Source organism: Pelobates fuscus, chromosome 13, assembly GCF_036172605.1.
Source record: "Pelobates fuscus isolate aPelFus1 chromosome 13, aPelFus1.pri, whole genome shotgun sequence".
NCBI lineage: Eukaryota > Metazoa > Chordata > Amphibia > Anura > Pelobatidae > Pelobates > Pelobates fuscus.
The window spans coordinates 7,979,050-7,997,970 of record NC_086329.1 but is presented as its reverse complement, the minus strand read 5'-3'; the positions used below and the strand labels follow the sequence as shown (position 1 = coordinate 7,997,970).

The window sequence follows — 18,921 nt, the reverse complement described above, 5'->3', positions numbered from 1 at the left end:
ATATTGTTGTCCTTTTGCCCTGCTGTACCATCATTTATGTCTTCAAGTTTTCCCATGTTCCAGGGAACAACTTGCTTTATCGAATATGGATATAATCAGGGTGCAGTTTACTCTATTAGGAGTATATAAAAAATCCTAAAAGAGATACTACTAGGGCAACATAATACGATGTACATCTCCCGATATAGAGGTTAATAGATGCCCACTTAAGGAGGATATGATATTAAGTTCGGTCGAGGTGTATAGCGGTAACAGAAATCATCACCATATATGGTTTGAATAATTCTGTTGTCCTCATCTCAGACACTTATTGTTAGGATAGTATATCTCCATCTTATATGGTCTGTATCTGTGTTATTCCTGGTGATCATATAAGTCACCATTGGTCCATATGCCGAAACGTGCGTTAGGTTAATGCTTTTTTAAACTATCACCGAGCACTTTGTGTGTGTTCACCAGGTGGGGGGAGGTAGATGAGTATGTAGGAGTCTGACGAATATATCAGTTTAGAGTGATTCTGGGATTCTTCGATTTTCGTGGCCGCGTTCTTTCAGGTTCAGCACTACTATTCAGCACTTTGGCTACATGAGTACTAGTGTGATCGCAACTATTCCTAGGGTATGCTGCAATCCCCTGGAGAGACAATAGTTTAATAATGCCTGCATAAGATCTAATGATACCTGCATAAGATTTCCAGCGGATAGACAACCTTTTATTAAGCAACTTGGGAGTTTTTTACCCAGTCTGTAGATAATTCTACACAGATTTGCAGATAAAGGTTTAATAACCCTGTGGTTAAGAGTAATAGTGTGTATATATGGTGTATTTTTTGCACTAGTGTAAAGACTTATTATCTCTAATAGATACTACAGTTGGGTTACACGCTAGTCGAGCTAGATACCAACAACTAGAAGCATTGAGCAATAAATCCAACAAGACTTTTCTAGTCCTGGACACAATTGATACAATGTTCTAAGTTTTATTACCTAAATGTATCCATTGTTGACAACGTTATAGTTTTATATACTATTTCTTTCAAGGGCTTTTTTCTAGCCCTCAACAAGCTGTGTCTGTATTTTGCACAGACCTCTCAGATACATAAGTTACCCCTGGATAAAGGGTCTTAGGTACTCGATCACTCACTCCTGTCTCATTTGTAGATATTACTACCTCCCTCGATTTATATTTTTCTAGATGTGTTAGCATCATTTATAAGTTTCCTTTATTTCTTTTTGGGGAATGTGTACCCTATAATAAAGGTGTTTTTATTTTCAAACATAAGTAAACTCATAGAATCTTCCTTGGTGCCCCTGAGCCCCCCTTTTTCGTATTGGGCTTGGGTCCACCAGCAGTTCCTACATTCAGGTTGGCCACCTTTACCCCATCCCACTAGCATTCCGCTTCTTGGGATGCCCATGTTGGGAGGTATGAGCTGTTGACGACAATATGTTTTTATTTTATTGTACTATTACCACTTGTTGGTTAAAATATCACATGATGTTTTGGCAGAATTTGGGCTAAAGAGATGCACGCCCTGGTGGTATCGGAGGAGTTGGCCAACGATGTAGCCGGGGCTGAACTGCTGATAAAACGTCATGAGGAATACAAAAGAGAGATTGATAAGCACTGGGTGAAATATGAGGAGCTTATCAGCATGGGCAAAGCACTAATCGAGAAAGGACATTTCATGTCGGTGGAGGTAACTTACATGGGGACACCATGGCTGGTTTGTAATCAACTACTTTTATACCCAGTCATTTCATTTATAACCGGAGGGAATGGGTTCAGCACTACATCACTTCCACTCTAATTATATAAAGTTAGAGATTGCACGTCTATGATCTAAGAAGGGTTAACAGGGCTGTTCATTGTTATTATTAACATTTATATAATGCCAACTTATTCTGCTGCACTTAATATAATATAAAGGGGGGATAGAACAACAAACGAGACAAACTATTACAAATATTGACCACAACAATAGATTGATGAGGACCCTGCTCAGACAATCTCACATTCTAGAGGACATGGGACATAAAAAACAGAAGGATTGCGTGGGGAATAGCAACTAAGTGACGGGGTGGGAAAATAGCCGTATTGGAAGGTGAGTGTGAAGTCGAGAACAGACTCACTAATTAAGTTGAGAGAGAGTAAGATCTTTGAGAAGTTTCTTCAATTAAAAATGTAAATAAGTCTTTGAATAACGGATTGCCAAATTATGGTTTTACAATATGGATATCATATTACAACATTATGTTAAAGGGACACTATAGTCACCTGAACAACTTTAGCTTAATGAAGCAGTTTTGGTGTATAGAACATGCCCCTGCAGCCTCACTGATCAATCCTCTGCCATTTAGGAGTTAAATCCCTTTGTTTATGAACCCTAGTCACACCTCCCTGCATGTGACTTGCACAGCCTTCCATAAACACTTCCTGTAAAGAGAGCCCTATTTAGGCTCTCTTTATTGCAAGTTCTGTTTAATTAAGATTTTCTTATCCCCTGCTATGTTAATAGCTTGCTAGACCCTGCAAGAGCCTCCTGTATGTGATTAAAGTTCAATTTAGAGATTGAGATACAATTATTTAAGGTAAATTACATCTGTTTGAAAGTGAAACCAGTTGTTTTTTTCATGCAGGCCATGTCAATCATAGGCAGGGGAGGTGTGGCTAGGGCTGCATAAACAGAAACAAAGTGATTTAACTCCTAAATGACAGAGAATTGAGCAGTGAAATTGCAGGGGAATGATCTATACACTAAAACTGCTTTATTTAGCTAAAGTAATTTAGGTGACTATAGTGTTCCTTTAATATGGTAAAACCATCATACACATGGACCTCGTCACACGCAAAACTAGGAAAAATTATGTTACAATTGAAATGTGTATATATTACATTTACAGTATCTAAAATACTCTATTGAAACCTCCAGATTGTGGAGAAAGTCCATGAGCTGTCTGAGCTGATGAACAACGTGTCTGATAGCTGGACAAGACGAAAGGAGATTTATGAAGAAAACTTGGAGATTCAGCTGTTGCGGAGAGACCTGGAGCAGGCCGATGGTTGGCTGAACACTCGCGAATCATACCTTTTGGATCCCAACTATGGGGTGAGCTTCTACATTACAGAGTAACTGCTGTAGATTGAATCTGCTTGCTGGTCATTATTTGCGCTCAGACAACCTAAATCTTTGTGCAGGACTCGCTGTCTAATGTCGAAGTGCTGCTGAAGAAGCAGGAAGACTTTGAAAAGATGCTAGCGGCCCAAGATGAAAAATTTGATCTTCTAAAGAGACAAACGAGGGTAAGTAAGCAACATTACTTTCTTCATATTTGTAAGACGTATGACGTTTATGATTTTATACACAAGAATGCATAGTACAGGGCAGTATAAAAATCATCTTGATTTGTAGGAAAGTATTTATTTTTTAAATTCTCGTAAATCATTTATTTTTCGATTAATACCAGAATTACTAACTAAGGAGACACTGGCAATGTCGCTAATGAAACATTAATTATGGATTATTATTCATTTCCAGTTATTACAGGGAAACATTTTGGCAATTTTTACACGATCCTTGTATGTTGATTGGGTGTCTTCTTTTTTCAATGCTGGGACGATAGCATTCATAAAGCCTTCTAGATCTCCAGTACGAGAGGTCCAAGAAACTACAGTAAATAGTCATAATGCTACATCAGCAATCGTTCATTTTTGTGATGGAGTGTGTCTTTCTCATTATGAATTTTTCATTTAATTGTAGAGAGAACAAAATATTCCAAGACAACGCGATGTAGAAGAAAAAGAGGCCAAACAGCCAGAAACATTCATCAAAGTGCCTTCGCTTAAGAGGAAGCCTTCCGACAGGAGAATACTTGGCCCCCGACTAACCAATGTAAAGAATGTGTCCACAACTGGTACCTCCTTGAAATCTCCTATAGAAACTGTAAGTTCTCCCCCGTGGAAAGAAAACTCAGTGGAACGATCTTTGTTTGATATTGGAACTAAAGAAACTGAAAGTTCATCTGCACAAGAAACGTACACTCCCAAAGACCAGACTCCCACCACCCCAAATCTGATTACTTATTTGGAGGACAGTTCAACTTTACCACCATCGACCGGAGTCAGAGATCAAACTGTGACCACCACAGCAGATCGTTTCCAGAGATATGATCTCCCAGACATGGTGAAAAATGAGAATTATCCAACGTTACTATCCCAAACTCCGATTAATTTTAAACCTATGCCTGTACTTAAATTTGTTGCAAACACAGAAACTGACTCTTCACAAAGTCCACTTGTTTCTTCACCGCCCTCAGAGTCTACAGAGAGAAGAATTTTTGTAAGTACAGTCCTCCTTGTTATGGGTAATCGTATGTGATTTTAAAGCCAATGCTTCTAGTAACTAAAATATTTCGATTTAATGTATTGTTTTTGCACTTTGCTTCTGCACTTTTTATATTTCCATAATATCCTTCTTTGCACCACATATTCAAAATGGGACCTTACCACTGTTTCCTATAAAAACAAAAAACTATTATTTTTGTGATGTAAATGAATAGCCTTTAAATACGTAATATTATTTCACTGACTGACACTGCACATGGTTACCCACACTGTTCTCCAAAATTATTCCCAAGTTAGTAACTGTACAAAATGTGTTTGCAAAATCCATGTAATTCCATCCACTCCCATCGTCTAATCATAATTTATTAATAGAGGAACATGCAGAGCCTAATCTTCTGCCACAATCTCGGGGGCCCCTCTCCAGTAAGTGGCTGTGTAGAAAGGGGGTGCCCCCCTCCCCAACCCTAACCGCTACTACTCACTAAAGAGCCTGCACACTTTTTTCCTTAGTTGCCATCGTTTCACCAGTAGTGACAGGGAATTACTGTCTCCAATAGAGTATAATTAGTGACTGGTTTTCAATCCTGTTAACGTTGAAACCTCGAAATTTAACAGCTGCCTCTGGCCTGGCAGAAAGACACAAAAATCTAGTTAAAAACCGCAAACCTGCATCCATCCCATACTAAATAACAATCCCCACTCTGTGACCAATCATCTCACTATTATCTATATTCAAACAAATTTCAAAAATAAAGTGCTGGGTCCTCTGAACCACAATACCAGGTAAGGTCTAGACAAGTTGGTCCTACCCCATCCTTCATGTGCATAATAGGGCCCAGTCTCCTGGACCCATATAACTAAATGGTCATCTCCCCTTCCCCACCCCCCCGATAACCCCAGCTACCCAACACGAATAATAGTAAGGTGGATCGAACAAATCTAAAAAAAAGTGTTATATACTTTCCATTGCAGGTCTTCTTTGTTTTGGTCTCTTTTATGGCCTCAAAAATGCCAAATATAAATTCGTAATACTTAGGCAAAACAGTTAAAAAAAAATAAAAAATTTTTTATTTTTTTACAATCGCCCCCCATAAAGTACAAAAATAATAATTGCACCAGTGACATATAAGACACGATGCAAAAAAAAGAAAGATAGGTCCAGATGTGAGTCTCTTGCAAGACTTTACCGGGGATAGATTTACATCTCTTATCTACATTACAGAGTAAATGTACAATTTAGCAATTTGTTTATTATTAGTATAAAATTGGTTTTATTTAAGAAAGTAGGGTTGGCGCTGGGCCTGATTATCAAATCAGATAAGAATGCAATTTTGTACAAGAAGACAGTTTGTGCAATAATTGTAGGTTGCTTAGGTCTGAATCTACCAGTTAGATATGTCTGTTTGTACTTACTTGCACGTTCTATGGTGACGACACCAGAAGGGCAGGGTCACTGTGTGTGAAATAAATTCAGGTGTACTTATGGCTTATGCTTACTTGTAGGACACTACGTCTCAACCGTTGCCTAAACCTCGCCTGAACACATCGTATAAATCTCTGGATATGTCCGTTACAGCGGCGGTGCCCTCTCTGGAACCATTCAGTATCCCGAGCAGTGTTTTGGTAAGTTGGATCAGATCATTACATTTAACACAGTGATACAGAAGGTGCCTCTTGAACCATTTTATTTCTGCACAAATCACAGTGTTAAACTTAAAGATGATTAATTTGGGCTCCTGGCTGCCCTGCCCCCCTCAAGTAGTTATGGGTCCCCAGGTCCCTGCCTACCCCCTAATAATAATGAGGACCCTAGATATGCGGATAAAAAATAAATAATAATTCTATGCTTCCCATGTAATGTGTTTCTGCTTTCTCCACCCCCTAAATAATACCAAATGTAAATTCATAAATACTGTAGCAAAACTATTTTACATGAAGAGCCTCTTGTGAGAATTGCCTGGTAATGTCTCTCCACATTAAAGGGCAAATCTTGAACATCTATATAGTCATAATTCACATGTATAAATGTTCATTGTCACTGGGTAAAGACAAAGTGTATTTTATATTAAACAGCAAATTGATTAAGGCAGATCCCCAACCTGCTTGAACTGTCGATAAATTCTACGTTCTAGCATTCCATTAATAGTGACCTCTGCCCCAAGACATGGTCCTATACAACATATGGTCATTCAGTTTGACAAGTTGGCCAACCATGTTCTAGCACTTTGTTTCCTTTTAGTATAAAATGAGTTTTATTTAAGAAACTAGGGTCGGTACTTGCCTAGATTCCAGATAAATAAATCCTGGGAGAATGCCGTTAAGTACAAGAAGAGACTTTGTGCAATATTTGTAGGTTGCTCGGGTCTGAATCTACCAGTTGGATAGGTCTATGTTTACTTACTTCCACTTTTGATGAGGACTATAGCAGATGGTCTGGGTCGCTGGAATCTGGCTCTCACCGTGTGTGAAATAAATCCAGGTGTGTAGGTTTAGAAATAAAATGGCAACATTAAAATTAACACAGAGTCTTATGTTTACTTGTAGGACACTACGTCTCAACCGTTGCCTAAACCTCGCCTGAACACATCGTATAAATCTGTGGATATGTCCGTTACATCGGCGGTGCCCTCTCCGGAACCATTCATTATCCCCAGCAGTGCTTTGGTAAGTTGGATCAGATTATTAAATTTAACACAGTGATACAGAAGGTGCCTCTTGAACACATTCTTTCTGTCCGAAATCACAGTGCTAAAATCAAAGATGATTATTTGGGTTCTTTGCGGTTTGCACAACTTCACTAAAGTCCAAAAACAAAAAAGGGAAGTGTGCTGAAATATAAATGATGATAAAAAAGTGTAAGCACCATCACCACTACACCTGACTGTAGCGGTTTTGGCATGTTAAGCCTATGGATGTGTAACCCAGTTTTTGTGATTGATTTATTTTTTTCATTCAAATTTTTTTTGGAGTATTTTTTACAAACAAATAGTTCTGTTTTCTGCACCCCATGTCTGCCCTTTCTTCAGTCAAACTAATTCTTGCACATTACTGGATCCGTCTATCCAGGACAGCACTGATGTTAGAACCGTGGGGTACAGTATGTTCCCTAAGGAACAGAAAATTGGTAGAAGATATTAACATGAACACATATAGTATAGGATTACAGTTCTGACCAGTGGTGGAATGAACGTAGAGTGAGCCCTGGTGCACTAGCGCAATGGTGGCCAAAAGATAGACCCTCAGTTGCCCAACTGTCATGATGCTCTGCCAGCTGGGAATATCCTGTCTGCCTACCCATGTAGGGTAGGGTTGTATTTGTGAGCACTGTTTGTGTGTTTACATGTAGCCATGCTTTCGTATGGCGCGTGTGTGAATCAAAGGGTGTATTTGTGTGCAGTGTTTGTATGCAGGGGTGTGTTCATAGGAGAATCCAGAGCAAATACAGCTTTATGTCTGGCTGGCAGTAGGGGCTACGTGAGGAGTCCCCTCCACTCTATACCCAAATCCCTACATACAAGTTCTTTAAGAAAAAGGAGACATTAAACTGGTTTGTCCGTCTGGAAGCAGTGCAGCAGTGTCTGTGTCATGCCTAAATGTGTGTATCTACTTGTTACTGTCTGCATATTCGTATATTTGTCCATTTGTATTGGTGTGGATATTTGTCCACTTTTAGAATTTATCACATAGCTCGCTTATTTGGTAATTGGTAGGTAACCCGCATTAGGATAGTAAATTCTAACTAAACAGCTGAGGATTAAAAAAAATGCCCTTTTAATAAATGTGATCTTCCAGCTGTGTTTAGTAGATAGCTGCTGAATTTAGTACCCCGCTTCCATGTTTTTACTTACTTGCCCTTTTGATGATGAACAAACCAGCAGGTCAGGGTCGCTGGGAGCTGGCTCTCAACGTGTGAAATAAATCTGGATGTACTTGTGTAGTTTTAAACATATAGTAACATTACAATTAACACAAAGGCTAATGTTTTCTCGTAGGATACGACATCACTTCCCGAAAACATGGATGTGTCCGTTACACCGCTAGTGCCCTCTCAGGAACCATACAGGATCCCCAGCAGTGTTTTGGTAAGTTGGACCAGATCATTAAATTCAACACAATGATCCAGACGGTGCCAAATCACAGCGTTAAAATTCATTTGGATTTTTTTTGCTGGTTTCACAAATTAGTGTGTGGAAATAAAAACGATAATAAAATCATTTGTCATTATTTAAAGTGACACTGTAACTATACTTTAAGCCTGTTGTAACGTAACTGTAATACCTGCATTAATGTTCATTTCTTTTTGTAATCGTTTTATTCTTTCTCTTCCCAGAGTCCTGCTTTTGACAGGAAAATAAATGGATTTCTGGAAGCCAGGCAAAAGCTTCTGCCTGGAGGCAAGGTAGGTCTGACCGGTGTTGTGCTATAGGTCCCTCCCGAGGTGTTCTACTTGATTTTATTTTTTATTAATAGGTTATTCGCCACATATAGGTAGAGGGAGAAAAACTGATTTTGTTAGATTCAAGAAAATAAGAGCTCCGGGCCCTTCAAAGCTCAGCAAAGCAATTTTATTGGGACCAAGTACACGGTACAAGTTTTGACCCTACAATGGGGCTTGGTCAAGCCAGCTTATCAAAGTTCTATTGTAGGGTCGAAACATTGCTATCTACTTGGTTCCATTACATTTGCCTTGCTGATCTTTGGAGTGGTTTTTAGACCTTTCATTTCCTTGGATCCAGTATTATGTGGGGATAGAGCTAGCTCCTGGTTTGTTTGCACCCAATTATTAGTCTCTAGTGGATGAGTGCAGTTCCTTTAATTCTGTTGGGATATATATTGTGTTTTGGGCGGCAAATTCAGGATCCATTAATAAAACTGCCAAATTCCTTAAATTTCTAGTAAACCTGAGGAATGGCCTTATATGTGAGTAACTTACACTGCTAATCATGTATCCATCTGTAGGAAAATCCAACTAATTATTGGAATGATTACTTTGTCACACTGCACGGACAGACAATGCACTTCTACAACTCCAAGAAAGATGAAGACAAGGTAGGCAACAGGAACAGATAATTGACATTTTATGCAGATTTCTCCATTTTAACAAGACTCTAAAATGCTGATTTGATTGGGTAACTAAAATTATAGATCAGGGTGGTGCAGTAGACATTGCTTACCTAGATTTCAGTAAGGCTTTTGACACTGTTGCACATAGAAGGCTTATCAATAAATTGCAATCTTTAAGTTTGGATTCCAATATTGTTGAATGGGTAAGACAGTGGCGGAGTGACAGGCTTGGGCTTGTCACCAGTGGGGTACCTCAGGGATCTGTACTTGGACCCATTCTCTTTAATATTTTTATTAGTGATATTGCAGAAGGTCTTGATGGTAAGGTGTGTCTTTTTGCTGATGATACTAAGATATGTAACAGGGTTGATGTTCCAGGAGGGATAAGCCAAATGGAAAATGATTTAGGTAAACTAGAAAAATGGTCAGAGTTGTGGCAACTGACATTTAATGTGGATAAGTGCAAGATAATGCATCTTGGACGTAAAAACCCAAGGGCAGAGTACAGAATATTTGATAGACTCCTAACCTCAACATCTGAGGAAAGGGATTTAGGGGTGATTATTTCTGATGACTTAAAGGTAGGCAGACAATGTAATAGAGCAGCAGGAAATGCTAACAGAATGCTTGGTTGTATAGGGAGAGGTATTGGCAGTAGAAAGAGGGAAGTGCTCATGCCATTGTACAGAACACTGGTGAGACCTCACTTGGAATATTGTGCACAGTACTGGAGACCGTATCTTCAGAAGGATATTGATACTTTAGAGAGAGTTCAGAGAAGGGCTACTAAACTGGTTCATAGTAAAACTTACCAGGAAAGGTTAAAGGATCTTAACGTGTATAGCTTGGAGGAAAGACGAGACAGGGGGGATATGATAGAAACATTTAAATACATAAAGGGAATCAACACAGTAAAGGAGGAGACCATATTTAAAAGAAGAAAAACTACCACAACAAGAGGACATAGTCTCAAATTAGAGGGACAAAAGTTTAAAAATAATATCAGGAAGTATTACTTTACTGAGAGGGTAGTGGATGCATGGAATAGCCTTCCAGCTGATGTGGTAGAGGTTAACACGGTAAAGGAGTTTAAGCATGCGTGGGATAGGCATAAGGCTATCCTAACTATAAGATAAGGCCAGAGACTAATGACAGTATTTAGAAAATTGAGCAGACTAGATGGGCCGAATGGTTCTTATCTGCCGTCACATTCTATGTTTCTATGTTTCTGGTTTTCAAGTAAAAGAACAGACTTTAAAGTGGATCTGTCATTCAGCAATAAGGGGATAAACAGGTCTGTCTCTGACTGGCAACACAGTTTATAAGGGATAATGGGAGGCTTTTCTTTGACTTGATATTTGCACCAGTTACAATTAGTGTTAATTAAAGCTCAGCGTTATAGTGCTGTATCGCTTAGACACAGAAACCCTGGGCACTTCTAGGGAGTGTACGCATTCATCCATAAAGAAACCTAATGGCCGCTCAATGGACTCAGAACTAAAATCCAAAGCTTTTTTTATATCCGTATCATAAAGTCACACTGGAAGAGCAGAAAACATATGGTAACATGCGAGTAAAGGGTTTACAACAGACACATGTATTTCTTTCAGAATGAAACTGCAGTCCCTTCGATCAGTGTTGTGGATGCGAAGTGTGAAAAGATAAAGGATCTGTCTTTCAAATCAAACGTCTTCAGTGTGAGGTACAATCCATGGGGCTCCTACACTTTGAAACTAAATGTTTCTTCTCTTATGTGACTTAATATAATTTTAAGAAATTCCTTCGGACAGGGGTAGGCAACCTTCGGCACTCCAGATGATGTAGACTACATCTCCCTTGATGCTTTGCCAGCCTTGTTAAGAGGATTATGGGAGATGTATTCCTTAACATCTGGAGTGCCGAAGGTGGTGTGGGATGTATTGGACTCTAACAGCTCCTAACACTGGCTGCTTGGTTTTGAGCCTGTACCGGGCAGTAAGAGGACAAAATATCACTTGGCCGTACTGGGTTTGGCTAATACAATGTCTCTGATCAGAATACAGCATGTGGTTTGAACACTAGATGATAGACTAAAAATAAAGAAGCAAAGATCAGTGTCTTTATGGTTAATAGTTGCACTTAACTCATAGTCTTAATTGTTTAACTCTGAGTTAAAGACAGCTCCCCCAGAAAACTACGACTTGACCTAATGAATGAATTCTCTTTAAAAAACTGTCTAATAAGTGTAGGATTCACTGGCAGCGGAGAACGACGCACGTAATATGTCAATTTCACAGCAATAAATTGTGGAGACATTACATCGAGCATACGGTTTTCAGATGGAGAGCAGGACATTTTATTCTGTTGGTTTCTGTACCCATAGGGTGTCCGATGGATCCGAATTAATCTTCTCAGCTCCTTCAAACAAGAAGATGGAGGTGTGGATACAAGCTATTGAGGGAAGACCTGGTAAGTGAAATTCATCTCAAGGATATCCGCTTTTTCTTATTGGTAGTGTGACGCTATATTTCTGACATTTTGAAGATACAGCAAAATAACTAAAGGGTGTTAGAAAAAATGGCTGACATGATTACATCCTAATGTTTCAGGGTTAGATTGGGGGCTTACTACTGAGCTGTAGTGGTTATGGTGCTTGGTGTATTTCTTTAATACACAAGTTGTTGCCCACATGTTAACGGTTATATTATTGAATGTTTAGGGTTTGTTTTGTGATGGCCTTGGAAATCGTATCTCAGTTTGTTTAAATGAATACTCCAAGAACCATAACCCCTACAATTAAAGGTGGAGCGCTAATAAACTAAAATAATATTTACTTATCTCTCAATGAGGCAGGTATAATATGAATTCCATATACTGTACGCTGTAGTGATTATGGTGCATGCAATGTTTCCAAAGGCCATTGCAAAACAAACATAGTCGATGGTATATTAGTTAATATGCAAGATAGCAGCTGTGGACATTCCGAAATATAACAAGTCAGATAGTTTGAAAATCTTTCTTAATTCTTACATGGGGTCCCCTGGGCACCACTACTTATCAGAGAGCCAAAAGCTCTCTGTCTGAGCTAAGCTCTGCAGGGTTTAGTATATTGTCAGAGAGTGATCAGCTAACCCTGCATGGTAGAGCGCTAACCCTGCATGGTAGAGCTCCGCTCAGACAGAGCGCTAATGGAAGCTCAGGCTCGCCATCATCCGTTGTAGCGGTGCAATACATTGCTTGACACCCCCCCAAGTAAGACGTCAAACCGTTCAAAAGCAGCGTGACTCCTTGCGGTGGGGATGGTGGTGCTAGAGCACTTCAGACGCGATAACAACTACAGCAAGCTATAGTAGTTATGGTACTTGGAGTGTTCTTTAAAAGGAAAAATCTGTCTGCCATTTTAGAGCCAAGGAGAATTTATTATTATTTTTTTTACCCAATTTGTGGCAAAATTGTAGATTATGCTAACGTAGTGTACCTATAATCTTAATTTTAATAATGACAGGAGGCGAGTATTTTGCATAACTTTCTTTACTTTATGCCTCCAGCAGCACAAGTCAATCAGAAAACTTTAAACCAATCAGTAACCAGCATCACATCCATATATAAAGCCCTGACAGTCACATGATTTCCTCTTTCTTTGATGCGAAAAACAGTCCATTATAACGTCAGGGAATTCAAATAACAGTCTTGATTAACGTGTAGAACATGACTTGGAACACGACTTGAAAAAACCTTCCAGCTTTATCTTGATCTTTATCTTTATGATGGTTACTCTGAAAAGAACAGAAATACGTGAAAGGTGATGGAACCCAACTGGTGTCCGCATTAAATCTCGTACTATCTGCATCTATATTTATATTACGTTAATATACTGAAACATTAAACAACCGTAGTATCTTTAATAATCGCCACGGCTGTAACACCCGTCAACCAGATAAGCATCCCATAAATATACTGAAATATCCAAAATCTTATAATTAGACTGTGAAAATGGCAACCAGAAAATTAGAATTTCCCAGAGTATAGGGGGGGGGGGAAACAGGGAGGGAAAATACTCGCCTCCTGTCATTATTAAAATTAAGATTATAGGTACACTACGTTAGCATAATCTACAATTTTATCACATGACAGGAGGCTTCGTATTTTGCATTTTTAAAGCTTGGTATGAGCGAAAAGGATGCGCGTGTGGTTGACGAAAATAAATATGCGGATTGTTCATGGTAACTGGCTTGTATGGTTGGTATAAGCCCAGCAGATGCCTATAATGTGTCAATCTAAGTGTTGTCGGGATCCCCATATAACAAAACACTGCTATAGCTGCACAAAGATTGGTAAACCGTCGGGAACAGGGTAAAATAGGGACGCGAAAAAGATTTAGTTCTACGAGACACCGTAGAGGTCCTTCCTTCTGGTGATACCGAAAAACCATTTACGTCGAACTCCAGAATATCTGATACCCGACGAAAAAAATCTAACGTAACGTAATTATGGCTGATGGCTGACGGCTGACGGCTGACGAAGGGATAGGTTCGTGTTATCTGACTAGTTCCGAAAAACCCAAACGAAGTCTCACCACAGTGATACTTTAGCTCATGGTTCTGGACCGTATGCTACCCCGCGGAAAAACTGTCTATCAAAAGCTCTTGATCGACCGGAGTGTCGTGAATCGTACTATGCGCTGTCGAAATAACGGAACGTATCCCGATAATGGAGCGGTAGATAGGGGTAATAAAAAAAAATCGTGGTCCCTTTCCATACCCCAGTGAATTCTAAGTGTTCCATGTGGATAAGTTATTTCGGGGAATACCTGTTGTCCATGAGTCCCATGACTCTAGTTGGTTGCGATAGTCCCTTGACCTACCAGTCTCCCTTGGAAGACGTCAATCCACCAACTCTAGCCGCTCCTACATTATCAATCGATGATGTTCTCCCTTTTGATCTGCCCGAAGGCAAGTTAAAACTGAAGAAGCAGAGGATGATCTCAATTAAAGACAATCATTCTAGGTGTCCCGCTTAGCTCCTCTACCTCTGTAATGAGTACTATCGAAGTCCTTGCCATTCTGATCCCAATTTCATAGGTGAGCCCGGATCTCATGCAGTGAGTTTTCAGTCGATGTCTGGCCCGGTAGTGAAGTGGTCCTGGGAAATAATCAAGGTACTATGGAGCCTTTCCGCCATATCCGTCGAATTTCCTTACGAAAGTCGCTATCGCTGATGCGGGAAAGGTGCAATCCGTCTAGGGTGGAATCTATTCCGAAGTAGAGGTACGTAGTTACTCGGAACTGGAACCGAACCGACTCCTCTCTGTTCACTATGAATCCCAACAATTCCAGAAACTGTAACAATAAACCTCGTTTGTATACGTAGTTTGGAATTGGGCTTGCAAAGGGCCAGCAAGTCGTCTAGGTATGCTACAGCGGATACCTTTTGCTCTTCAGTGCGTCCTGACCAGCTTCCAAAACTTCTTGAGGTACTATGTGAACCAATAGGTAAGTGTCCTTTCAAATCTAACTTTCCAAAATCCTTTTGAGGAGTAGGTCTCCTAATAGATGTATACCTTCCTTCTTGAGATGTCGGTACGCCCCAAAACCATTGGGTTGGCCTATGTTGATGATTGGGGGAGAGTCTCCTGTCTTCTTCTTTACTACTATAACGTGGACCTCGGTCTGATCGGGACATAGATATCCCTGCAGTGACACCGAGCTCCCTGTTGAGAACTATCTTGTTCGTTCCTAGATGACCTGGGCATTCCATCCTGAGCTTGTTTCGTACTTCTTTTCCCCTAAGCCGGAGGTTGGCAAGGTGTGCCCGGTGCTCCGGCAAACCCCTTTCGGATGATCCTGGGTGTCTGGTGGTACGCGAGTCGACCAAGGTTGTCCAGTGTGCCAAAGGAAACTTTCTTGCTAGGCGGGTTCTGACGCTTTTCTTCTTCCGATGGAGACTCTCCATTTTCTTATGATCTCCAGAGAAGGGGGGGAATGGAGTCCTCGTCCCCTGATGATGGAGTCTGAGATGTTCAATGCGCAGGACGTTCTGAGAGACGGTTCCGCTAAGTCGGGGTGTTCTCTTTCCCCTTTGGGGAAGCCGCGTTGGGCCCTTCCAATGGTGTTTAGGTGGTAAGGCGCCCGACTTGTTAGCCAGCCTCTTGGAGAGGACTTCTTCCCCCGGAGTTGCCCTGGCGGCTTAATCTTCTCCTGGAAATCGGTCGGTGAATTGAGGGAAATCCGACCTGTTGGTTCATACCCTTTCGGTCTGTGGAGTCAGGATCGTACGACAGTACGCTTATTGTCACTCAGTGTGCCTCTGGTTATAACCGGGGTCACCCAGTACTTCGATTAATCGGTACCGCTTTCGCAGTATCCGGGTAGTGGCCTGAGAATGAGGACACCCTCCGTAGGACCAGGACGTACCCGGGTATGGGAGACGTGAAAGCCTCCCTATGTATAATCTAATGGTTCATCCTTATATGTCCTAGAATTGTGGAGTTTGGCGGTATAGTGAGTTCTCCTTCTCGGTTAAGGGAAGGGCGTACGGATCCTCCAATTGAAACATAGAGGTGTCGGAACACATGCCTGTAGTGTGCCCTGGTCTGTGCATACCATGCCAGAACATACTCTGAAGGTAGAAGCCCTAGACAAGGGCGCGGGGTATCACCCCTTCGTACCTATGCCACTAGCACCGGAGTAAGGCTAGCCTGGGGTCACCCAGCGTAGGGGGTCACCCCTGTATGTATGTCTCTTATGGCCTGTTGGGACTCTCTTCCGGTCTGTGGGGTACCTAAACAGGTGTCAGGTACGGTAAAACATTTATTGCCACTAGTGGGTCTCCACGTACAACTGGGGTTCCCCCAGAATTGTTTTCATCAGTACCACTTAGAGATTTCCTGTGAGTGGTCTGAGGAGGGGGTCACCCTCAATAAGACCGGGATGAACGGTCAGAAATGTCGGGACGTAAGCCCGTGTATGGGGAGGTATGGTAGTCTCCCAATTATCCAAGGGGTCACCCTTATTGGATATAGTACTGTGGAGCTTTGGCAGCACCGTAAGCTCTCCTTCTTGGTGCTGTCGACATACATGTATCCATTGTGTTCCGGTCTGGCATACCGCAACAGATCGTACTCCGTGGTTATCAGCCCGTCCTAGGGCGTGTGGATTAGACCCCAATATCTATAAGTCCTTAGCCATTCCGGGTCTTGGTTGGGTTCTCCGACTTTTTGAGGTATGTCTTGCTAGTCCTCCTCCTCCGAGGGCTAGTCCTCCTCCTCCGAGGGTGAGTCCTCTGCCCTCCATTCGTCTATGATTTCTAATGACGGTGGGGATAATGGTTCCTCATCCTCTGATGAGGGTCTTGTGGAGGGTAGCGGTCCATGCCTTGGACTGGTGGCTCCGCTTCCGCAGTATATTCCCTTCACCTCTTGGAAGGGTTGTGTTGGAGCCCATCCATTGGTGTTTGGACGCCCCTGTCTCCTGCCTAAGTTGTGTATGTTCCTTATCCTCTGTTCTTGATGGAGGCATGGTGTCCACCATCTCCGGCGGTGTCTGCGTCATCCTTTTGACTAAAGCCTTTTTCCCGAAGCCGACCCCGCGGCAGTGATCATGGCCTGGAAATCCACCGTTGATAATGGAGGAGTGTCTGACACCATGGTAGCGTGATTTTTTCCCTTCTGTGGGGAGACAGCGTATACGTCAGTGCGTATGTAGCTACACAGTGGCTTCCACATACAACTGGGGGACACCCAGGTACCATGTACTCAGTACCACTAGGAATTTGACTAGTGGTCTGTGGAGGGGTCACCCTCCTATCGACCGGGGTGAACGGTCATAAATGTTGGGACGTAGCCCGGTAATGGTCGGGACAGAGCCCGGTAATGGTCGGGACGGAGCCCGGTAATGGTCGGGACGGAGCCCGGTAATGGTCGGGACGTAAGCCCGGTAATGGTCGGGACGTAAGCCCGGTAATGGGAGGTATCGAAGACCTCAGTACGCTTTTGTAAGGAGTCATCCTTGTGCATGTAATTTTGTGGAATTTTTCGCCACTGTGGATTGTGCGTACTTCGTTATAAGCCCCTGGTTGGGCGTGGTGGTCACCCTTTGTAAACAAATTTGTAATGGTTTCTGGATAGTTCTGTGGTGTTTTCACCCGTGTGGATCAATCATCATTGCCTTCTGGGAGTGATCATCCAATTGGCCAGTGCAGCCTGAGCCTGATGGGAGTTGTTCTTGGTTTGGTGTAGTACAATCCCAATGGTAAGTTACCTGCAATGGCCCCTGAGCATAGAGTTGCAGGGGTTACTGCAGTGAGAAGTGTGCTTAGCCTGATGGGAGTTGTACCTGGTTTGGTGCAATACAATCCCAATGATAAGTTACCCGCAGTGGACCTTTAGCACAGAGTTGCGGGGGTTAACTGCAGTGAGAAGTGTGCTCAGCCTGATGGGAGTTGTTCCTGGTTTGGTGCAATACAATTCTAATGGTAAGTTACCGTATTTATCGGCGTATAACACGCACTTTTTTCCCCTGAAAATAGGGGAAAAATCGTGGGTGCGTGTTATACGCCGATATCCCATAATTACTTACCTGTCCTGAAGCGTGGGCCGGCTTCACAGCGCGCACCGCGGTACAGGAACTTTAATTTAAGGTTCCGGTTTCCGGTGGGACTGAAAGGAAGTGTGCACACTATTGTGCACACTTCCTTTCAGTCCCGCCGGAAACCGGAACCTTAAATTAAAGTTCCTGTACCGCGGTGCGCGCTGTGAAGCCGGCCCACGCTTCAGGGCAGGTAAGTAATTATGGGAGGGGAGGAAAGTACACTATGGGAGGGGAGGGGGAGGAAAGTACACTATGGGAGGGGAGGGGGAGGAAAGTACACTATGGGAGGAGAGGGGGAGGAAAGTACACTATGGGAGGGGAGGGGGAGGAAAGTACACTATGGGAGGGGAGGGGGAGGAAAGTACACTATGGGAGGGGAGGGGGAGGAAAGTACACTATGGGAGGGGAGGGGGAGGAAAGTACACTATGGGAGGGGAGGGGGAGGAAAGTACACTATGGGAGGGGAGGGGGAGGAAAGTACACTATGGGAGGGGAGGGGGAGGAAAGTACACTATGGGAGGGTAATGGGGGAAGTACACTATGGGAGGGGGAGGAAAGTACACTATGGGAGGGGAGGGGGGGGAAAGTACACTATGGGAGGGGAGGGGGGGGAAGTACACTATGGGAGGGGAGGAGGGGGAAATACTATGGGAGGGGAGGGGGGGAGAATACTATGGGAGGGGAGGGGGGGAGAATACTATGGGAGGGGAGGGGGGGAGAATACTATGGGAGGGGAGGGGGGAGAATACTATGGGAGGGGGGGAGAATACTATGGGAGGGGGGGAGAATACTATGGGAGGGGGGGAGAATACTATGGGAGGGGGGGAGAATACTATGGGAGGAGGGGGGAGAATACTATGGGAGGAGGGGGGAGAATACTATGGGAGGAGGGGGGAGAATACTATGGGAGGAGGGGGGAGAATACTATGGGAGGAGGGGGGGAATA

The 18,921-nt window shown here is 42.4% G+C and overlaps 1 protein-coding gene across 1 annotated transcript in view; it reads left to right on the top strand.

Annotated features, from left to right (window-relative positions):
• Positions 1-18,921, top strand: part of SPTBN5 (spectrin beta, non-erythrocytic 5) — a 159,523-nt gene that overhangs the window by 130,826 nt on the left and 9,776 nt on the right. The window contains exons 59-69 of the mRNA XM_063439421.1: positions 1,510-1,699; positions 2,933-3,109; positions 3,199-3,303; positions 3,761-4,339; positions 5,848-5,967; positions 6,889-7,008; positions 8,337-8,426; positions 8,675-8,743; positions 9,304-9,393; positions 11,019-11,110; positions 11,771-11,856. Coding sequence (XP_063295491.1) covers positions 1,510-1,699; positions 2,933-3,109; positions 3,199-3,303; positions 3,761-4,339; positions 5,848-5,967; positions 6,889-7,008; positions 8,337-8,426; positions 8,675-8,743; positions 9,304-9,393; positions 11,019-11,110; positions 11,771-11,856 — 1,718 coding nt within the window. The remainder of the gene's footprint in view (positions 1-1,509; positions 1,700-2,932; positions 3,110-3,198; positions 3,304-3,760; positions 4,340-5,847; positions 5,968-6,888; positions 7,009-8,336; positions 8,427-8,674; positions 8,744-9,303; positions 9,394-11,018; positions 11,111-11,770; positions 11,857-18,921) is intronic.